Raw genomic sequence first — 22,556 nt, 5'->3', positions numbered from 1 at the left:
CCGGCTGGCCGCAGGTGGGGGTGCGAGGTAGGAGAGAGACGAAACGGTGGGGAGGGTGACAGGTGGAGGAGAAACGCAGTTGGACACACAGGCAGGCGGGCCGGGAGATGGAGACAGACCCAGGGACGGCGAGAAACACAGACCCACCCAGAGGGGGGGCGTCCGGGGGGGGGCGGGGAGAGGAGTCTCTAGGGAAGGGAATGTAGGAGTGAGATCAGTGGGGGGTGTGGCAGGCAGGGACACTCGGGTCCCGGGACCCCGCCTGGGCCACAGTCCCAGGAGCCCCCAGCCCAGCAAACGGGAGCCCAGAGCAGGGGCCAGAGATGGGAGGCAGGGGACGCTGGACAGCAGGTCAGCAAGGGGCACCCCAAGATGCCCTCACGACCCAGGCAGGGTGCAGGGCTCGGCTCCTCCCGGAGACGCAGCCGCTTTCCACCTCTCCCTGTCTTCTCCCAGACCGTCCGCCTCAGCGGGCGTCCTCCACAGCAGACTCACCCACGCGGCCCCGCTCCCTGCTCCCCAAACACAGGCGCAAAGGTTGGGAGATGGGAGGCGCAGTGGAAGTCAAAATCACAGATCCATTCATTAAAGGAAAAAAAAAAAAAAAGCGAAAATCCAAAAAAAAGAAATCATGATAAAACAATGTGCAAATGAGGAGAGGCCCCCGGGTCAGAGGCGGTGGGGGTGGGCGGCAGCTTGAGGAATAAAACCATCATCAGGGCGTGCAATCGACGAAGACGCGTTTCAAAACGAAATACCAAAACCAACGAAAAATGAGGGGAAAAATCAAAAGCAGAGATCTGAAAATATCTTTAGGCCACAAGACGGGGTGGGTGGGCGGCGGGGCCGGAAGTCTTACCATCGCGAGGGGAGTCGTTGGCCAGCGAACCTCCTTCTCGCGGCCCTTTATCGTGAGCAATTTGACGCATGATTATCGCGTCTATGAAGGTGGCCGCTGTCAGGGTGGTCTTACCCAGAGAACGGAGCTCCAGTTCCTGGATGGAAAAGGGTTTACTTTGAGTCTTTTCCCGGTGCAGGTCCGCGGCCGAGGCGGGCGGCGCAGGCTGGTCCGGGCTGGCGTGGTGGGGTGCGAGGCTCTTTGCTGGGGTGCGGGCGATGGCCGTGTGGCTGGAGCCGGGGGGCGCCAGGGGCCGCGGCTCGGAGCCCTTGCCGGGGGAGGAGGCGGGCTCCAGCCCCGCGCGGCCCGGGGGCTTGGCCAGGAAGGCGTGGCCGGTGTCTGCGCGGGGCCGCTCTGGCCGGGCGACCCTCGGGGCCTCCTTGGGCAGCAGGACGGGCTCCATGAGGGTGGGGTAGACCCCGTCCAGGGCGCCGCCCAGCGGACAGTGGGTGGTGGGTGGCAATGTGGCGGCCGGGCGGACAGGCGAGGAGGTGGAGGTGGACCTGCGGGAGGAGAGAAGGCGGTCAAGGCGGTCGAGGGACTGCGGGAGCCGCCGCAGGGGGTGGGGAGGGGACCCAGGAGGCCGAGGTGGGGTCACTCCCCTCACACTTCGGCACCCCGATGGCTCTGCGCAGCCCAGGGATAAGCCTGTCTGCCCCGCCCGGGCTGCGAGGTCCTGCCGCCACGACCTTCCGACGGCACGCGGTCACCTGCTCACTTACTCACTGTCGGCCCAAGACTTCTCACGGAACGCCAGCTAGGTGCCCGGCGCTGTTCTAGAAACTGCTCTGACGCTGGGGAATATGGCAGCGAACGGACAGAAGCGCCTTACGTTCTAGCTGAGCAGACCGTACGCAAGGTCAGAGAGCAGGTGTGACTCGAAACCGAGTCCGGGAGAAGGGAAGATGCAAGCTAACGCGCTGGCAGGGGAGCCACGGGCGGCTCAGGACACGAGGGGACGAAGGAGCCACATGGAGACTGTGAACACCGGGGGCACGGGTCCCGAGAACGCTGGGGACCGGGAGCTGGGGGGTTAGAGGAGAGAGCAGCAGGGCCCGGCTCTCCCACACCAGCCACGGGGGCCACACGGGGCTCTCTGGGATGCCTGCCAGCACTGCACCCCAGCATGGCTGCTCTCGGGGGTCACCTGCCTCTTCCTCCAAACAGCCTTCCCTGATTGCTGTCTGGTCTAAGCCCTGAGATAAGCCCCAGAAGGGCTCCCAGGGCTGGCATCACATTGTCCCCCACACCCAGCACAGGTTGGCCAGGAAGAAGGAACACACAAACGTACACTGTGATTCCCACAGGGTAATACAATAATCCCTGCTTCGCAGACGAGGACACAGGCGCTTGGACGCGAGCTGGCCCGACTCCAGCCCTTCGGGCCTTTCTGTCTAGCCCAGTGTCTCCGTGAGGAAGTGGCCTGCCCTTCACTGACCCTCACTCCAGCTGCCAGTGGGAAAGGCCCGACGCCCCCTGACGGTTTCTAATCGGCTTCCCGCTGGTGTGGGGAGACAGCTGGCCTTCACGCACGAGCAGTAACCGTGCTCTAAGCGGCCAGGTGCCTCTGCTTCGTGTAACTGCTGTGTATCTGAGTCGGGGAGGCACAGCCGATGCTTTTGGGAAACAAGGTTGTCACCTTCCCTACCGGGAATTGTCGTTGAGTGGTGGGCAGGACTTAGAGCAGCCCAGTGGGGGGAGGGTACTTGTATGAACGGAAACCTCACCTTGGAGGAAGCAGCACCTGCCTCCGAACAGGACCCCCGCAGGGAGGGGCACCGGGGAAGCGCCCTCCCCCGCATTAGGCAGCTCTGTCCCTGCATTGGGGGGAGGGTGTCACCGGAGGGGACTTGGGCCCCTTGTGAGAGTGGACTGTGGGAGGCACACAGGGGACACGTAGACCCTCTCCCATCTTAAAAGATCCCTTAGGTTTTGTCCAGGGAAGATGGACACCGCCCCCTCCCTGCAGGGCCCTCCTGAAGTCGGGGAGGACCAGAAAGAGTCTCTCCCCACAGCCCTCCCTTGTCTGTCCCTCCGCTCTCCAGGGACTCTATGCTTGAACCCAACAACCTAACACCTACTCATCCACCCCCCCCCAACCGGCTATCCAGCCACCCCCTCATCGACGGAGGGGGTCACCTGACCCACGCAGACACCCACCCAGTCCCCCACGGTCATGTTCACCCACCCTCCTACCCGCTGGCTCAGCCCAGCCGCCGTCCACACACCGCCCACCCACCACCCGGCAGGCACCCACTCAAGAATCCACGGATCTCCCCACGTCCCCCTCCTTCTAACCCAATCTCCCAATTACCTGCCCATTCACTCCCCCCGCCCACCCACGCATCTACTCCTCCGCACACACACCGGCGCTCCAGCCCACGTGCAACCGCCGGCTTCCGCCCGTCACCCGCTACCATTCACCTCCCGATTCATCGATCCATCTGCGCTCCCCGCCGCCCCCCCACCTTGTGCCAACCTGGCCCACCTCAGGACCGTGGGCGTGCTGGGCTCCACGGACGTGACGATGCCCTTCATGCCCGTGTTGTGCAGCACGCTGGGTCTCTGCTGGATGGCGTCCTGGGTCCGGGGCGAGATGGGCGAGTGCTGGTGGGAGTGGGAGTGGGAGGCCGGGCGGCTGCTGCTGCTGCCTCCGCCGCCGCTGCTCTGCTCTGTACCTGGTGGGGACAAGCTGCGGTGTCAGGGGGGGCCTCAGACGGCCCGCGAGGACCCCCCCCCCCCAGGCTGGGGCGGGGCTGTCGCACGCCCTACCGGGTCTCCAGATCGGCGCGTGCTCCACCGTGGTGGCGGACGTGAGGACGGACTTCTCGCGCTCCCGTTCACGCTCCCGCTCGCGGTCCCGCTCCCGCTCCCGCTCGGACGAGGAGGTGGCCGAGGCTTTTGTCAAGTGAGTGGGACCCCCTGGCAACCCAAAGTCCTGTGATTCAGTCTGGCGTTCAGGGAGGGCCCGGACTCGTCTGCCGGGGTGGACAGGCTACCTTCCTCCGTCGCCGGGGCCCCAAAGCAGGGCCCCAAAGCCAGGGCGGGGGGCAGGGCGTTACCTGGGGAGAGCGGGGAGCTGCTGAGCCGGCTGCTGAAGTGCTGGGGTGCCGTGGGGAGGTAGGCGAGGCGGTCCATGGCGGGGGCGGGCGCGCCTGGTGCTGGAGGCACCAGCACGGGGAGGTGTGGCACTTGGGACAGGTCGATGATGCCTGGCAGAGAAGGCAGGGGTGGGGGTTGCAGGAGGGGCAGGAAGGGCATGAATGCCAGGCTCCCGCAGCACCACCTCCCCTTGGTTCCCAAAGCCCAAGAGCGCTGTGTCCCGCAGCTGATGTCGCTGCGTCCCCTTGGCACGTCCTTCCTGCCCTTCCGGACTCTCACCCCATACGATCAGTTCCCGCATTCAGTCCCCCCCGTCTGAAACACCTCGCACCACTGGTTCTTCCAAATGGACCCTAACTGGTACTTGGTTGTTGCAGAGGAGCATTCCATTAGTTTCCAGAGGACTTAAATGTACTTACAAAGCAACCACAGGCTGTTTGCAAGTCAAGGGACCAGAAATACAAGCAGCCTCCTATTTCGATCCTTTTTTTTTTTAAATAGTGCCAAGGACCGCATAGGCGGAGTTCACATAGACCGGTACGCACACACCACTCTCCACCACCTGCCAGGTCTATGTGTACTTGGGGTGGTCACACCACCCAGACCCCTAAAGGGCCCACACCACATGGCCTCGGGCCATACTCCTGTGTCCTGTGTGCTGCCGAGCGGCCCAGGCAGATGAGCACTAGGGCCGAGTGTGGATGGGGAGGGTCTGCCTAGCTGCACCCACCTCGAGGGCCGGCGGCATAGTTGAGGGCCAGTGAGGACTCGCGGGGCGACAGGCCCCGCAGCATGTCTGCTCGCTGGGCCATGGCGGTGGCCGCGTTGTGGTGCATCTGCTGCGAGGTGATGTAATCGTTGATGATTGTCTGGCGGTTCTCCAGCGCGGCCGTGTCGGGGTAGCCGCGGATGAGGTACGGCGGGTACAGGTGCGGGTAGGTGGGGTTGGGTGCCAGGTGTCGGGGCAGGTAATAGGCAGCAGCTGCAGCGAGGAGAGGGGCGAGGTCAGATGGCCTCCCAGCGCCTACCCCAACGGCTTCTCCCCAAATAACCCCCAAACCCAGAATTGAGGGCCTGGACATGGAAAAGGTCTCGCTCCCGTACATGGGGTACCTTTTACTGATAATGTAGTTCAGATCGAAGTTCCCCCAAACCAAGGGCATCTAAAATGTTAAGTCACTAAGATACCTATAGGATGCATCCAACACTTCAGCCTTTTTTGGGGATATATTTATAATTTCAAAGGCACTGATAAGTCCTGCAGGGAAAGAAGACCACTGGAAAATATTTAATCCCATGCGTCCCTCAGACTCCTATGAGAACACCTGTTCTAACCTGAACCGTTCACGTGACTGCCTTACTGGGTCTCTCCACCTCGATGCCTCCGTTTCCCCCATCTAGCAGAGCTGAGCTGATGCCTGAGGAGTCCTTGGGCTGACAGGGACAAAGCCCCTCATGCCCTGCTGTGGGATTCTATGGGCCCAGGACAATCACCTGCATCAAGAGGGATTCCACGGGGTATGGAGGCGGGATCGAAGGCCAGCGGGATGTGGCCGCGGTACAGGTCCACACCACTCACGCCCCGAAGCAGGTGCTCGTAGGGCGAGATGGGGTGGGGGTGGTGCTCAGGCACGGCGCTGTGGGGGGACTTGGCAATCTCACGGGGCGTCGACGTCAGCTTTCGGTCCTGGGATGTCTTGCTAGATGAGAGGCTGCCTGTGGGGACGGGCCAAGGGGGGGTAAGCATCGGAGCCCTGTGCCGGGGCTGTCCTAGCTCTCCGCATGGGGGCCGCCGAGGCCAGCGTTAATGGGAGGCCATTGAGGGTGGGCTGTCTGGGATCCGGAGACCAGGACTCCTTTCCCCTGTTCCTCGGTCGGTCTCAGCTCCTGTGTTCTGTCATTTACTCATATGCTTCTGTGTTTTTGTTCTTTAAAAGAATTCACTCATTCATGCTTTCATTTTTTCCCTTCATTCATTCATTCATTCAAGCAATCAAAACATATTTATAGAGCCTCTACCAGAGGCCAAGCACTGTTCTAAGAGCTGGAGCCACGCCTGTGAACAAAACAGCAGGAAACCCATCCTGCATGGAGCGGGCTACTTAATGGAGGAGAGAGGTGATAAACTAGTCCTTGAATGAGAATTTCTGAGTGATAAATGCTCCAGAGAAAACTTAAAATGTGACTAGAATAGTGGGAGGGGGTCCTAAAAGCCTCCCCAAAACGTGACTTTGCACAGAGGCCTGAAGGACAAAAAGAAGTCATTTAGGTAACGATCTAAAAGTTGGGGGACGTTTCAGGCAAAGGGAACAGCAGGTGCAAAGGCCCTGAGCAAAGTCAAGGAACAGACAGGAGGAAGCCGGCTTGCTGGGTCTGGGGTGGATAAAGGAACATGGGAACAGTGAGATGGGGCTTGGGCAGGGCCGGGTCCTACAGGACCCCCATCGCCATGGCGAGACGTCACTAGAAAAGATTTAAGCAGGGAAGCGGAATGGTCTGACGTGAGCTTTTCAAAGGCGATTCTGGCTGAGTTTGGGGTGTAGACGATAGCCAGACAGGAGAGGGCATCGGGGAGGCCAAGCGGGAAATCGTGGTGGCAGGGAGGCAAAGATAATTCTGAGTATAATTTGGGTTGGGCAGGTGGAAGGCATGTGGTAGCCCCGCGGGTGCCCCTGGTTTCCAGCCTAAGCAGAGGGTGGGTGGGGAGGTAGTGTCCTGAGCAGGGGAGTCCAGCCACCCCATCCCCCCGCTGCACCCCACGCACCCTCCTGCAGGCGTGGGGTGGGCTCCCGCGTGGTCACCGGCGAGCCGCGTGGGAGGTGGCTGGCGAAGGGCGCCCCGTGTTCCTCGTAGGTCAGGGGGCTCTGGCGCGGCTTGCCCAGCTCGGGCACGATGACCGGGGCGCCCCGGGTGATGGAGCCCCCCGAGCTGCCGGCGGCCCCCGGCCGGCTCTTCAGGCTCTCCTCGTAGCAGGCGCGCTCTAGTGCCCGGGCGTCGGCCATCACGTCCAGCGGGTGCACCGGCGGGAACGTGCGGCCGGGGCTGCCGATGATGGAGCGCACGTCGTGCTTCTTGGAGCCGGCAGACGACGGGCCAGTGTCATACTTGAGCGGGGTGCCCTGGAGAGAAGGGGCTGTGAGCGCCGACTACAAGACTACCTGAGCCCCTGCTTCACAGCCGTGGGAGGGGAGCCACGCATCCCATCTCCAGGGGCCAGGGGACAGAGGACTTCGCTAACCCTAGGATCAGCACACAGTCACTGCCCTGCCCGCCCCTGTCCTGGCCCCCAGAACCACCAGGACGGGCTGCAGAAGGGGTACAAAGTTCAAAGGTCAGCCCTCCCTGAAGCAGATGGGGGGCCCTCTGTTGGCCCCCGCACGGGGAGAAACCCCCCCCCCCAACCCCTCCATCAGTCTGGGACCCTCCAGGGCCCATTTGATGCCACGCCAGAAAATTCAGCAGCAAAGCCCGGTTCCACCTGGGGGGGCCCAAAGCTCAGAGGTCTGGGCTGAGGCTTGTTTGCTCTCTGGCCAGAAGGGGCCAGAAAGCGGGGGGGGTCACAGACCCGAGCACAAGCTGGCTACCTGGGAGGAGCCCCACCCTGCTGACACCAGCCTAGGGACCCGGGGTACAGCGGGGTACAGTGGGGCCCCGTGTCTCTGGAGATAGAGCTCCGAGTTTGCTCACCAATGTTTTAATCATTTTCATAAGGGAAACCCCTGGTTTTAAGAATGCTGTAGAAGCAGGCTGGTCTCCCTCTTGGGTCCACGGGGGACTCCCGCCCTGAGCCTGGAAGCCAAACCAGTCCCCTGGCATTGGGTACTTTCCGGAAGATGGCTTCTCCCGTCTCCGGGCACTACGCACCTTAACCCCAGCTGTGCCGGCCTCCCAGGATACCCTCCCCAGTCCTGTCCGCCCCAGAGCCAAGCAGCCCCCGAGGTGTTCCCACTCTCCTTCCTCATTCCTCCGGGCCGCCTCTGAGCACAGGAAGAGACAGTGGCCCTTCCATGTTTCCTCTGAGCAGCTCCTTCCTTGCACGCTTGGAGCTGGTCACACCCTATCAGGCTGGGGCCTCTCGGGGGGGCGCGGGCCGCGGGGGTGCAGCCTGCTGGTGGGGGAAGTGGACGCCCAGAGGCAAAGATGTTGCAGATCTAGGCACGTCTGGACTCAAGGTTCGTAATGGCCGTTCACTTGCTGTGGGACCGCAGGCACGTCTCTGAGCCTCCATTTATGCACCCACACGACGGGAACAGTAAGAGAACCACCGCAGAGCGTGGTTGTCGGGGCGAAACAGGACATGACGCCAGGCGCTCAGGCAGCCCTGGACCCGGAGCAAAAATCCAGTCAGCGGCAGCCTTTTATTTTTATGGCTAGCTCTGGGACTTTGGCAGCCTGCTTGAACGCTCCGTGCCTCAGTTTCTCCACCTGAAGAATGGGGACAATGGGGAGGAACCTCCCCGGGGCGTAAACAGAACCAGAGGAGGTTGAGGATAAAGAGCCCTTGGCATGGAGCCCTGCAGGGCCCAGGAACGAGCAGCTGTGCTGTCTCGGGCGGGCACCCACGGAGTCGGAGCCTCAGTTTCCCCATCTGCAGAGGCCAGAGCAGCAGCTCACAGCCTCCCCCTCCCCCAATCCCGGCCCAGCCTGCCGGGTTCCGGCACCTGTACCTGCGTGATGGAGCCCTCCTTGAGCGGCCGCGGGGCCAGGGGCAGCTCAGGCGTGCGCCGCAGCTCCTCGCGCGGGATCTCGTGGATGGACCGGCCAGCCTCCTTCACCGTGGCCACCAGCCCCTCGTGGGCCGGCTTCAGCTTCAGGGGGCCCAGGGCCTCCAGGGGTCGGGTCTTGTAGGCCTCGGCCAGGTCCCGTGGGGGCGGCGGGGGCGGCGGCGGCGTGCCCTCGCGTTTCAGGAGCTTGGCCTCCCGGCGGAGGTAGTCCTCCTGGGCCTCCACGTAGGAGCGCGGAATCCCTGCCGGGGAGGACGGGGCGCTGACGCTCGACTCCGCAGCCCGCCGGGCCCCTTCTAACCTGGGGGCTCCACGGCCCTGCGGCTCTGCGGCCAGCCTCCCTGGGACCACATCCCCACCCGCTGTGGGACCCCCAGCCCACGATGGCCCCTCTCCGAGCCTCAGTCCCGTCAGGTGTAAAACGGGACCAGTGACTGGACGCACACCCAGTGAGGTGCGCCGGACAGAAAGCCCCGCAGGGTTCCCGCAGTCGCTGCCTCGCTACCGAGCAGCCAAGCATGTTTGGGGGCTGCGGTAACAGCACCATTACTGTGATACTGCGGGTCTCACATCCGGCGACGGGACGAGCAGCGGGGCCAGTGCCGAGCCCAGGACAGATGCTCGGAACCATGCCTGTGCAGGGCAGGCCGACGGGCAGCACCCCGCGCTCCCCTTCTGTTTTCCGTAAGACAGACTACCCTTGCTCTGCATTTCAACCTGCGCCCGCACGGGCCACGGACACGTGCCCCCCGCCACGCTGGCATGACCCCCTCTCACTGGCTGCGGCCACCACAAGGACGGCGGGAGGGCGGGGAGCACCTTGTGTGATGGACCCTCGGATGTGGTGCTGCTCTTTGAGGTGGTGGGGGCTGTGTCGCTCCGGCGGGATGGCACGGCCCATGAGACCTGGGGGAGGGGCAAGAACATCATGGTTACGAGGGTCCCCCAGCCAGCCTCAGGCAGGGACAGGAGCTGGGGTCAGAGCCACCCCTTCCCAGCATGGGTCCCTCCGGCCACTGACAGCAGTCCCCAAGACAGTGGCAGTGGGGCAGCACGAGATTCAGCAAGCAGCATCCCATCTCCTGGGCCGGGCCCTGCCTCTAGAGGAGCCTCAGCAAAGCCTAGCCTCAGTTTACCTATCTGGAAAATCAGGCGAACCATCCTACCACCTCCCTCCAGGCGGGGCAGAGACAAACTCTCTCTCTTTGCCACTCTAAGCCACTAAACCACCCCAGGGCAGGTCCCAGGCCCGCTGGGGTTCTGTGTCTGCTGGGGCAGGGAGCCGGGCAGGACGCCCACCTTCGATGCCGGCCGAGGAGACGGCTCTGCTGACGCGGCCCTCCATCATGTCATAGGTGCGCTTGGGGGCAGTTGTCTCGTGTGGAGGTCCTGAACTGCCCCTGCCGTCCTCCTTGGGGCACTGGGACACCGACATGCCACCTGGAACCCAGACCGTGCTTGTGGTGAGGGTGGCGGTCTGGTGCACGGGGCGCGGTCCCAGCAAAGCCACTGGGGACCCGGGACAGGAGTCAACAGGGCCTGTCGCAGGGCCCGGCTGGGCCCTCCTGAGGGAACCCGCAGCCTGCAGGTCAGCCGGGGCCCCTCTCGCCAGGCTAGGGGATTTAAGACACAAAAGCGTCCTATGTCCTGAACCCCAACACACCATCAGCAGGTGTGCGCTTCTTACCACACACACGGCCATACGAGCCTGTGCAGACACGGCCTCACACGGGTGCCCATTTGTGACATGAACATCAGTGCACATGTGGGCATGAGCAGGGGAGCGGGAAGGTACGGCGTGTGCACCACCATCTGGGTGCGGGTGTGTGCACGTGCGTGCTACACACACGGGCCTGGCCACTGAGAAGAGACTGAGGCCAGGTGCACAAACGGGCCCCGTGCCGGTCTGTGTCCACGCGTGTACCTGTGCACACACGTGTGTTCACTGTAACAAGTCCACATCGGTGGGGGGGTGCTGTGCACAGCAGACGTGGCCTCACCGAGCCAGGAGGAACCCTGGGCTGAGCACCCTGGTCTCCCAGACAGGCTGAGGGTCTGAAGGCCACCTTGGCCAGCAGGCTGGGGCTCCCCAGGCGCCTGTCCCCGCCCAGAGCGGCAGATGCAAGCTCCCCACGGTCCCAGTCCTGCCCTGGAAGACTTCTCCCCCTTGTTACGATGCACGATGCACTCCACAGGCTACAAAGCCGGGGCCTCCATACACACCGCACTGCAGCTCTCAACTGTTCTTAAGACTAATCGCTGACGTCTAAACACGGAGATTTCAGATCAAAACGGACAAACGACTATACATACGTGTATATATACACGCATACGGAGAGATGGGAAATCCAGCCGGGGGGCTCCCATCCGTACAGGGCGACAAGTGCCACTGTCCGGGCTGCCAGGGTCCCCCACCCCCACTGCCTGCCCCTCCCCTGCTGCCCCCTAACCGGGAAGCACGGGGGAGACGAGAAGCCTGGTGCAAACGGCCCCTCCAGACGAGAGCTCGAGAAGCACGGGGGCTGACAGCGGGTGCGGAGACCTGAGGTGAGGCCGTGCTCGCCCTCCCTGTGCACCTCGACTGCAGGCCCTTCGGCCACGTGCTGAGCCTGGTGTCCAAGACGTAGCCCCTGGCCTATCCCTCGGCTCCATGGTACCACGACCACTCCCCAAAGCCGAGGGGCAGGGGGCGCAGGCAGAGGCAGACAGAGAGGAGAAAAGGTGCCCGCTCAGCAGAGGAGAGGCGGCACAGGGCCCCGGAGGGCCAACCCCCGAGAGGAGCTCACATCCCGGCTCTGTCCTCCCTCAGTGCCCTCTGTGCGGAGGTCCTTGGCTGTGGCCCCTGAATGCAGGAGGGGAGAGGGGGCGAGAGGCAGGGGGAGGGTCACTGTGGTCATCACACCCTGGTGGCCTCCTATAGGCTACCATTGAGAGCACAGCATTGCCGGGAGTGCTGGGCCTCAGTGCCCCCTATGTCCAGCAGGGTGGGCCAACACTTCCTTGCTGCTGGCTTACATACCTGCAGGGACAGGGAGCTCACCACCTCTCTGGTTGGGCTTCATGCAGTCATCCAGACCTCCCTCCCTGTGCAGCCACCTCTATGAGCCAGACATCCTCCTCCCCGATCCCAAGCCTCCCTGTCTCTCAAGGGGCTACTAGGGTGGCCACATAGAGGGACACTGGGTATCCCCGTATGGCCACAAAATAGGGATAAAATGCTTCGCCCTGGTTCTTGACCACTCCGGCCAACGGGAGGGGCACAAACTCTCCAGATGGGGTTTCCACGGACGGCCGGCTGCCGTTTACCCTGACCGTGTTTTTCTGGATCCTTCTCTCTTGACCAGCCTGGGGTCTGGTGGACAAGCCACGCTGGAGGAGCGGGTTTCCACGACTCAGAGTTCACAGGTACCTCCTGTGTGCATCTTGCGTGGGCGTCCTGAGAGCGCTCGGTGGGGCTTCCTCACCGCGCTCCCCCTAAGTACCCCATGGGTATAGGGTCAACTTTTCTCCCGTGCCATCAACCCTCCACATAAAGATTCTTTCCTGGGCATGGAAGACCCCCGCGGACGAGGAGGAGGAAGGCCGCCGCGAGCCCCGCGAGGCCGCTAGCGACCGCACTCACCCTCGTAGGACAGGACGTGACCTTTCTTGCCCTCGTAGATGACGTGGCCCTTGGGCAGGCTGTCCTCCCGGCTGCGGTCCAGGCGGCTGGGACTGTCCTCGCCGATGATCCTGGTGATGGTGCCTTTGTAGAGGACGTCGGCCGGAGTGCCCTGCAGGCGCAGAGGGGGTGAGCCCGGCAGGCTCCACTCGGGGACCCCCCTCGCGCTCACCAGGCATGACGCGGGCGTGACCAGCAGACCTACACAGGTCCCTCCGCCTCCACACACGCACACGTGTGCTCGCGCGTTCACCTGTGCACTGCTTCAAAGTGGGAGACAGCCAGCAGTACGCAGCCACATGAACACCGGGCCACGGAACACCGGGCCACGGCTCACACAGCGCCCACGGTGTAGCAGGAACTGCAAGAGCCCCTCATATACATTCTCTCATTTAGGTGCTATCGCCATTTCTGTTTCAGAGGGGGAGACTGAGGCATGGCATGTTCGATCTGACTTCATCCAGGGGCGCAGCTGGGACCGGGACCGAGGCAGTCCACCTCTGGAGTCTGCGTTCCAGCTGGTCCCATGTGGGGTCACCTTCTCCGAGCCCCAACATTTAACTGTTGACGGTCAGCGGATAGGGGTGCTGAGACATGGCCCCCATGCTGTGCCAAGGAACGGATCCCATGCACTCCCGTTTCCCAAAACCAGGGGTTCTCAACCTTGGCACCATGTCACGGGGGGCCAATTGCTTCCTTGTGGTGGGTGCTGTCCTGGGCCCCCCTGGATGCCAGAGCTGCACTGTGCCCCCGCATCTTCCCCCTTCTCCAAGGTGCAACGATCAAAGATGTCCCTAGACATTGCCCCAAGTCCCTGAGGAGGCAAAACTGCCCACAACGGAGAACCACTACCTTAGAGAGAGTGAGCTCCCCGCTAGGGGAGGTATTCAAGGACAGAGAAGACGGCCATGAGGAGTAGCATCCTGCCTTGGGCAGCTTCCATGAACATGAGTGTGGGGACCGGAATATGAGTCTGGAGTCAGACTGCAGGACGGCGAAGAACAGCTTTACCAGCGAGTTGCTGTGTGACGTCTGTCAAGTCACATCGCCTCTCTGAGCCTATACATCCATCCATCTACAAAATGCAGATAACCCCGGCATCTAGAATTCTCAAAGGCACTTGGCATAGACAAGCTGTCCCCAAGTCAAGCTGTCTATATTCCATGACCCGTCAACACAGACAGACATGGGGGTCCCTCTGTGTGCCGGGCCCCGGACCAGTGAGTCTCCCCGTGGGAGGTCCTCTGCTGAGAAACCCCCCCACTGGAGTAAGAGCAACAGCTGGCAACCGCCTTTAACTGCAGATCCAGACTCGCAAGGAGACGGACAGCAAGACACCGAATGCAGACAGGCTCCTCCGACTTCTTGTAGCAGACGCTCGAGCAGGGGTCTGAGAGCTACCTGAGCTACCTCTGCACACAGTGTAGGAGCAACACGCCTCACTGGGTGGTGGCGGTCCGGGGACAGGTGGGAGCACACGGCAGGGACATCCTCCCCGAGACCGCTGACACCAGGGCCGCTGCGAGCCAGGGCTCGGTGCTGGCGGAACTGGGTCCGTCCTAGGAAAGCAGCGGCTCATCGAAGAGCACAGTGGGAGACAGGAATGGGCTCTCCTGCTGGGACTGAAAGCGGTCGATGTCCTCGAGCCACGCTGTTTACAGGGGCTTTCCTCTACGCCACAGAGGCCAGAAACCCTGACAGGCCGTGACCCTGCCCTTGGGGACAATACACTGGACAGAATCGTGCAAGCGTGGAGACTGTTGGCCTGAGCCTTGTTTCAAGCCTCAGGGCATGGGCCCCGCAGACCTTCCCTCCCAGGGTGGGTGGGAGCACCCAGGAGCACGGCGTGTTGGGGCTTCCTCGAGAGCCTGCTGGGTTCACGGATGTGTGCGTGTGGTCTGGGCATGATTTCGTCACTGCCGGCAGCGAGGCTGTGGGAAAGTCTGCCTCTCATGCATTCCGGCAGCTGCTGCCCTCTGCCAAAGACCATCGAAGGGGTGTGAGGGACTGAGACTGTGTGGGTCAAGGTTGCCTGGAAACCTGGCGCGGACGGGTGCCCAGGAACTGCAGATGTCAACCTTCGATCAACAGTGACGCCACAGAAAGACTGAGCAGGAACTTGTACGAGAGAGACCGCCCCCCCGCTTAAGTGTGTGTCCCAGCAGGGACCTGAACACCCTGGCCTGGCTTTTGCCCCAGGTTCCTTGTTCTTTGCACTCGGCAAAGCCGCCTCCAAAAGCCTGTTATTTCAAAATCCGCAGCTTTCCCCTCTGTGGTGTGATCTGAGGCCACTGGGGTCAGAAACAGCTCACCGCGGGCCAGCCTATGGCCTGACGCTCCACCGTGAACATGCGTGTGGGCGGAGCACCGTGTGCCCTGTGAGTGTGACTGCCGAGGTCCGTGTCTGTCTGTCCCTACGCCCTGTGTCTGTGAGCGTGTCTGTATTATGTCTGCGCGAGTGTCTCTGTGTGCGAGCGTGTCTGTGCCTGGGCTCCCGGGCACGCACACTGGTGCGTTCTGGCTCCCCGTTCTCCGGCACAGTGTTCTAGAGCCCGACACAGCCGGGCACAGAACTCTGGGTCCACGACTCACTAGCTACGTGGTCTCAAGTCTGCCCTCTGAGCTTCGGTCGTCTTAGCTATCAAACGAGCTGCGACAGCCCCGACCCGTGCTGGGCCCGTGTAACTAACGTGTCCTGTCTGAAGCTCGGTGGACGGAAGAAGAGCAAGCCCGGGGCCCCAGGAGGAGGTGATGCAGCCACACTTCACGCTCGCTGGCCAGGGAGGAGAGGGCTCAACGAGCCCCAGATGTGCGGGGAGCCCCAGACCTCAGTCACGTAGAGAACTGATCCCCCCTCCCTGACACCAGGGGGCCTCTGGATCGGCTCCCCCGCAAAGCCGGGGAGGGGACGATGTCATCCCACACGCCCGGCTGCGGAGGCGAATGCAGCTAGGATGCCGGACCCCAGCCCTTCAGTGGCCGACACCACATGGTCAAGGCCGGCGCAAGAGGAAACCTCTTTGTTTTCTGGGACCAAAGTCCAAACCAGGGAGGATGAGGACGGCGCGCAAGGAGCCACAGGGGTGGGGGCCGGCTGCGCCAGAGTGCAGAGGACCCCCCCACGACCTGGCTCATGGAGCCCCACCCCTGCTCCAGGCACTGCAACCCTTGGCTGCCCCTTGCACGTGTCAGAGATGCTCGCAGGTGCTGTTCCCCAAACTGGGAATGCTGTTCCCCGAGAATCCTGCGGGGTTCACCCCCAAGCAGTCTCCCACACTAGCCTGGGCAGCCCCAGGTGTCCTTAATCGGTGCTTTACTCCATCCGAAGCACTGGATGCTCTGAGGCCATCGGCCCAGCTCTGCCGGGTCTGTGACTCTCGGGCTGACTGATGCGGCTACCCCGCTGGCTCCTGGGGACGGGCGAGTTTTGGACACCGCTCAGCACCTAACGTGTCTGGCCCCAAGCAGACAAGATAAATGACCAGGAGGCAAATCGCCACCCCATCCAGCACGACTGGTGCCGCGCAGGGCCGCCGGAGGGAACAGATGGCTGGCCCGCCGCTCTGCCTGCGGTCAGGGCCGCATCCGGAGCCGCGGCCCGCCGGTCCTCCCCCAGCCCTCCCCAGGCAGGCGGGGCCCCAGGACACCTACGTGGGTGATGGAGCCACGGTACGTGATGGGACTCTCGGAAGGCACCCGCGTGCTGGGGATCCCCTTGGTGATGCTTCCTCCTGGAACCGAGCCGAGGGACGTCCCTAAAAGACACAAGACACAGGGGTACGGGTTGTCTGCAGCCCCGTCCCAGGGGACTGTGCTCCCGCTGACTTGCGAGGCCCTTGCTGTCTCAACACAAAGGACCCCCTGCCCCTCAAGAGGCAAACCGTTATAAAGAGGGGCTTTGGGACCCTCTGGGAGAGAATGAGGTTCAGCAGATTTTGGATGAAAGATTCCGTTCCTGCCTCAACCCTCCTCCTAAGAGCGGAGGGGCAGCCGCTGGGGGTGCAGGACACACCCCGGGCCCCATGCCCACCCCTCACACCCTCACACCCTCGTACCTCTCAGTACGGATGTCTCCTGGGCTGTGGGCACCCCCAGGCTCTCCGGTGGTCCAGCCTGGCCCCGCGGGGACAGCTGCTCCTGCTTCACTCCGCTGTAGGGCGCTGGGGATGGGCGAGAGCAGTGAGCCACGCGCCCGTGCGATACCGGCTCGGAGGGAGGGCCCCCACCTAATCCTGCCCAGGGGCTGAGCTCCAGAACAGCCAGGAATTTGGGACTGCCCCCCTGCCCTCAAGTTCAGGCCATGGTTCCAGCGGCCAAGCGGCTTTCCCTCATGCCCCCAACACAGACCCCCAGAGCCAAGCCTGGGCCATCCAGGAAGGGGAGCGCGATCCTTACCCAGCTTCTTGGGGTCCATGGCGAGGGGCAGCCCCATGGTGATGGGGCCCACAGGGGCCTTGGCGTGCTCCGAGTATGGGACGTGGAGCTGCACCGACATTCCCTGTGAGGGACAGAGGTCATGGGGTCAAAGGGGCCCTCACAGTCCCTCCACCCCATGCCCAAGCCCAGCCAGAGTGCCCTGACATCCCCTTCCACGGAAGCCCAAGAGGAGATCACATGCAGGTCGGGGCGCTGGGCCTCAAGTCCGAGTGACCACGGACTAGTCCCTGGTTCTCCTGACCTCGGTCCCCTCGCCTGTGAAGTGGCCGTCGTGACCTGGCATGGTTTCAAGGGAACGGTGCACCCACAGGGGCTGGGACGGAGCAGACCCCTTGCCCCCGTCCCTTGCCACACAGGTGGGTGGGGTCGGGGAGGCCAAGGGGCAGGGAGTCACAGACAGGCTCACCATGTGCTACGTGTCTAGTGCATTCAACCTTCAATTTCACAGAGGGGAAGCCGAGGCACAGAAAGCGCAGGCAACTTCCCCAAGGCCACACAATCTGGTTGCGGAGCCCCTGCTCTTGACTGCCCCCGAGGCCCAAGGTCCCGAGTGCCTGGGACAAGCTCGAGCCAGCTGAGGCCCCAGCACTGCTGTGCAGAGAGAAGACCCTAGCCCCTTGGGTACCCAGCTCCCACCCAGCTCCCGATGTCCCCACTTTACAGATGGAAAGACTGATCCCTCAGAAGAGGAAGGAGCTGTTCTCCGTTCCCGCCTCACCTGGGAGATGGCACTCATTTGCCTCTCGAGGACGCTGGGGTGCTTAGTGGAGGAGATGAGGGGCGGTGGGTTGGAGATGGTGGGTGGGCGCGGCAGCACGGGCCGGACACTGTCGTGGAGGCCCAGGGGCAGTGGGTGACCTGCAGGGCACACATCTGTCCACCACAGGGCCCCAGCAGTGGCCGTGGCCCAAATGCCCCTACCCCAGGCACCTCCCTGTCCACACGTGCCCCTGCTGCTCCTCCCGTCTCTGTCCTGATGAGCCCCTGTGTCCTCAGTTCAGATGTCACACCTCAGGGAAGCTCCCCCCTGGCCCAGCCCCGCCCCCCCCTCGGGCCCAGACCCGCTCCCCCGTTGCAACTTTACCCAAACCTCCCCTCCCCCCAGTGACAGCCCATCCCCCTCACAGGGACCGAACGATCTTTCTAATAAGTCTACGGGCTCACATCCTCCCCACCACGCTGGAACCTTCCATGGCTCCCCGGTGCTCCCAGAATCAAGTCTTAACCTCTGACGTGGGCCTTCTGGTTCACCTGACCTGGTGCCTGTGGTCTCCCCAGGCTTTTCTTTCCGCCTGTCCCTCCTCCAGCTCTAAGCCACGGGTAGAACACAGCCCCCACTCTAGAGCTGCCCCTCCCCAGCACGAGCACCTCCTATGACTCCCTAGTGCCAGCGGCCCTGGTCTTATTCCTGCCCATTTCTCCACTCTCCATAGACCTCCTCCTCTCCTTTCACTGACCAGACCATCCCTCCTGCTGGGTCCCAGCGGGCTCGAAGCTCCTTCTGCACACGGCTCCAAACCACTGCAAGGAGCTGGCACCCAGTGACCCAGCGTGGCGCCTGAGGAGCCCAAGCTTGGGCCAAGCTACTCACCAGGTGGGGCGTAGGAGAAGGCCGAGGGGTCAGGGGCATGCGGGGAGGCCTTGATCACCTCACGAGGGGCCACAGGGAAGGGCAGGCCTGACGTCCAGCACGGGGGCTCCGTGGGCAGCTTCTGGCCCTCGGGGGCAAAGGCCGGGAAGAACACGGGCTTCTCTGCTGAGGGGACGAGGGAGGGCAGTCAGCCAAACTTGGCCCCCCTCGGGCACGCAGTGGCCCTGCCATGCCTGCTCAAACAAGGCCCTCCTGTGCCCACAGCACTGGCCTTGGGCAAGGATGGGGTCCCGGCCAACAGGAATAGGGGTCTGCGTTGGGAGCTGGCCCCACCCTGAGCCCTGAGCCCTCATGATCCTAGGGAGCTTCTAAGTCCCAGGGTGCCAGGCAAGCAAGGCGCCCGGACAGAGCTTCAATGCAGGGGTTTGGCAACCGGAGGCACGGGGCCCGCCGCCCGTGGACTTGTCTACGGCAGAGCTGAGCAGCGGCCGCAGAGAATGGCTGGTCCACAAAGTCTGCAGTATTTACTGTCTGGCTCTTTCTAGAAAAAGCTGGTTGGCTGCTGCACAGCGAGGAGGGCTTGCTATGATCCATATGCCCTGGCCGGAGGGAGGGGTGGCCGAAGGTCCAGACGCTCGGGAGAACCACCCCCAAGGCAGCCGTCTATCGGACAGGGACGATGTGCCGGGCACTGTGCTAAGCGCCCCCCACGGGCATGGACCCCAGGAGGCTCCTTAGTAAGCTTGTGCGAAACAGACTGCTGCCAGCGCTGCCGTACGGGGGGGGAAACGGAGGTACAGACACACGGTGGCACACTCTAAGGTCACCAGCAAGTACCTGGCTCAGTCAGGACCTGACTGCTCGCCGGCCTGTGCAGCTCAGATCACACAGCGGCAGGGTAGCGCCGTCCCCTGCCCAGGCTGCCCACAGACTGGCACTTCCCAAGGGCACAGGTGCCAACTTGCTCATCCTCGCTGCACCTGGAGCGGCACTGCTGCCATCCCCGTTTTTCAGATGGGAAAACTGAGGCCAGGAGAGGGGAAGTCATCCGGTCAAAGGCCCACAAAGGCGGGCAAGGGAGGGAGCCTGGAGCCCAGGCAGTCAGGCTACAGGCTGCCGTCCGAGCCTTCACTGGGCGCTCTGCCCTCAGGAGGGTAAACGACAGCTGGCCCCAGATTCTCAGGCCTGGAGGACACCCTGTGGCCAGGGCCAGAGGCCAGGGGCTCGGGTCTGTCGTCATGCTGTTCTCCTGCCCACCTCCCACTCTACTGAAATCGGCCTCCAGCTCGGAACCTCTCCCTTGAGAACTGGCTGGAAGACCAGTCCCAAGAGAGAGAACTGGCTGAGAAGTTGGGCAGGAGGCACAACTTGGAAACGCCAGAACTCTCTAGGCCCTGGGACAAGAATAGCAGGCAGGTGTCATCTCTTGGGCCACCTCCAGATGACAGAGAGAAGCTCTGACAGCCCCCGGAGCTACGGCAGCCAAGTGTTCGCATCGATTAGTGATGCCTGCTGTGGGCACAGCCGGTGGCCGGGGAGGCGTGCGTGCTCCAGATTCTCTCCCCCAACCCAGAAGAGACCGAGGTCCCCCTGAACCTGTGCCCTGCTGAAGTGGGCAGCCCGCAGGGGGGGGTCATGGGGCAGGGACCCCCCCCCCCCCCCCCGGGCCTGGGCTTGTCCGGCTTTCCAGTCTGTGTGCTGCAGCCCCACTCGGGCTGCGGTGGGCGGGGGTGGGCTCCGGGGCTGGAAGGGAAATCTGGGGTTGGGCCAGGCTGGGCAGGAGGCCGAGAGCCTGGAGAGACAACCTGTTCCTCCAGCTGTCCCCAGGGGAGCTGAGGGACCGGCTTGGCTGAGCTACTCCCTGCAGGAGCCAGGCAGCAGGGAAGGCTCCCGCAAGACCAGCGAGGTAGTGCTGGATGTCAGGTTCCCACGTGTGCCCACAAGAAAAGCACGCAGTGCCTGCTGCCCGGTGCACCGTCTGCGGCGGGGAGCCGTTCCAGGAAACAGCACAACCCGAGGCCAGACTCAGAAACCACTGGTGTTGGCTTCCTTCCTTCCAGGACAGGGTCTATGACCTATCCCAGCAGGCCCTGGCGAGCCCTGTGTGGTGCCCAGCCACCCACGGACAGCAAGCACAGCCCTGCTCAGGTCTGACACGGCTGGAGCTGCTTGGGCCCCTAACAGCACCGCACAGCCAACCCCTGGGCTGATGCCCCAAAGCCGGAGCCAGAACCCGCTCTTGCCCGGTGAATCCCACCCCCGTCACAGGCTGTCCTGGCCCCAGTAGGGGGGCCAGCCGGGTCCTGAGAGCAGACAGCCAGCCGGGTCCTGAGAGCAGACAGCCAGCCTGGCCTCACCCTGCCTCTGCCTCTGATGCAAACTCCTCGCACACCCCCACCTCACAGTCACCACGCAGTCCAGGCTGGCAGCACGGTGGTCAGGAATGGCACTGTGGCCTCCTCCATCTGCCCACAACTCCCTGGAGCCCTTACTCCTCAACAATGACCAGAGAGAGAGAGAGAGAGAGATCTTTCCAAAATGGAATTAGATTCTCTGCCACAAGACAAACACATCAAGGCTCCTTCTGAAAAGGCTTCTTCCATACCTGAGACAATATCCACGTGGTACCATGGCCTACAAGGCTCTAAGCAATCATGCACTATTTCCCTCTCTGATTCTCTATCCTACCCTCTCCCCAGCCACAGCGACCTTCTGGCAACCCCCCAAACACATCAAACTACCCCAGGGCCTTTGCACATGCTCTTTCCTCTGCTTGGAAAGCCCTTCCTCAGATCTTCCCGTGACTGAGTCATCATCTCCACAGAGACAGCTCCTCTGAGCCTCTCTTCACCCTGCTTTGCTCTTCAACTGTGGGAACTAACCTAAAGTCATCCTGCTTTCTTATGCGCATGCCCTGGCTTAGGGTCCTTCTCAGTCACATGAAGAGTTCCCTGACTCAAGGACTTCGTCCTGCTCACTGCTGCACTCCCAGGCCCTAGCCCAGCACGAGAGCATCACAGGTGTTCAACACATGTCCTGGTCCAGGGGCCTAAAACCAGCCCGTGTGTGGGCCGGGATGTAGGCCTGCCCCTACGGGTGGCATCTGAGACTTCCTGCGGCAGGTGGGAGCGGCCGCAGGGCGGCGAGGGGGCAGGCTGATTAAACAGGGAATGTCTGGCAGGCCCGTGTCACTTGTGGGAAGCATGCAGCAGTCCTCCTTCAGGGACAGCCCTGTTCTTTGTCCTCAGGCAAGCAGCACCACCCCCGAGGAGGCCTGTGGCCCAGGGCCAGCCTGGCTTTCCAGAGAAGGGCTGCTCTATCCAAGACAGTGCAGGCGGCACTGGCCCCCAGAGCCCACCCCTGTGCTGTGCTGCTCAGGGAGGGTGGGCGGGGGTCCCGCTGCCCTCTGATGCTGAGAGTGGCCAGCAGACGCGTAGGCCGGCCCAGCATGGGGAAGTCTCCAGAGGGCCGCTGCCCATCGCTTGTGATGAACACACAGCAGGTGCGATGTGCCAGGCTGCTCTGGGGAGGGGGCCCCTCTGGGGACGCAGGCCTGGAACTTCTCGGGTCCAGCAGGGAACGTGAGGCAGAGGCAGACAATCCAGAGAACAAGAAACCACACCTTGCCTGTCCCCTGACCTTGGCGACAATAAAGCATGCCCTGGGCAGCTGCTCAGAGAATCACCCCCGCAGGCACCCCAGTGAACCCAGCGACCTGGGGCTGGAATAAGGTCAGACTGAGCACTGCAGGGAGCAGTGCTTGCTGCCCAGGTCCCAGAGCTGCTGCCAGCTGGGCGCCAAGGCTTGTCCACGGTTCTGGGAGCTCACAAGTGGGCTGAACCACGGGGAGTCTCAGGCTGAGCCACAGACGGGCTGATGCGCATACACAATGCTCTGAAAATGTTTTTAAGTTGCCAACTGTTGAGAAACAGCCCCTCAGGTGAAAACGTGGATTTCTGGCTTCCCCTGAAGCACAACAGGGGCCGTCCTGCTGTGGGGTGACTTGGCTGAAAGCCAGGATGGGCCTACCTCAGAGAGAGCGGGGGTCCTCTGATTCGCCCCGGTCCCTGCCGTGCCCTGCTGTCCCGTCTGACCCCTCGGGCCGGCCCACTCTGCCACTCTGCTCGGCGTCTGCAGCAGCTG

General features: G+C 62.9%; 1 protein-coding gene across 21 annotated transcripts in view; it reads right to left on the bottom strand.

The window, feature by feature from the left end:
• Positions 1-22,556, bottom strand: part of NCOR2 (nuclear receptor corepressor 2) — a 177,496-nt gene that overhangs the window by 9,848 nt on the left and 145,092 nt on the right. For 11 of the 21 annotated variants that reach the window (XM_059408208.1, XM_059408212.1, XM_059408204.1 and 8 more), the window contains 16 exons: positions 18,414-18,578; positions 17,541-17,680; positions 16,781-16,883; positions 16,441-16,545; positions 16,037-16,140; positions 12,347-12,497; positions 10,024-10,164; positions 9,544-9,630; positions 8,668-8,966; positions 6,765-7,119; positions 5,495-5,716; positions 4,731-4,982; positions 3,961-4,110; positions 3,671-3,820; positions 3,378-3,576; positions 974-1,401 (listed from right to left, as the gene is read on the bottom strand). In XM_059408208.1, the coding sequence (XP_059264191.1) occupies positions 974-1,401; positions 3,378-3,576; positions 3,671-3,820; positions 3,961-4,110; positions 4,731-4,982; positions 5,495-5,716; positions 6,765-7,119; positions 8,668-8,966; positions 9,544-9,630; positions 10,024-10,164; positions 12,347-12,497; positions 16,037-16,140; positions 16,441-16,545; positions 16,781-16,883; positions 17,541-17,680; positions 18,414-18,578 (3,051 nt within the window). The remainder of the gene's footprint in view (positions 1-973; positions 1,402-3,377; positions 3,577-3,670; positions 3,821-3,960; positions 4,111-4,730; positions 4,983-5,494; positions 5,717-6,764; positions 7,120-8,667; positions 8,967-9,543; positions 9,631-10,023; positions 10,165-12,346; positions 12,498-16,036; positions 16,141-16,440; positions 16,546-16,780; positions 16,884-17,540; positions 17,681-18,413; positions 18,579-22,556) is intronic. The other 10 variants (XM_059408213.1, XM_059408219.1, XM_059408223.1 and 7 more) reach the window with 3 other exon arrangements.

The sequence above is a fragment of the Mustela nigripes genome, chromosome 8 (genome assembly GCF_022355385.1).
Source record: "Mustela nigripes isolate SB6536 chromosome 8, MUSNIG.SB6536, whole genome shotgun sequence".
NCBI classification, from domain to species: domain Eukaryota; kingdom Metazoa; phylum Chordata; class Mammalia; order Carnivora; family Mustelidae; genus Mustela; species Mustela nigripes.
The sequence above is the reverse complement of the archived record's forward strand: the minus strand, read 5'-3'. Positions and strand labels throughout refer to the sequence as shown.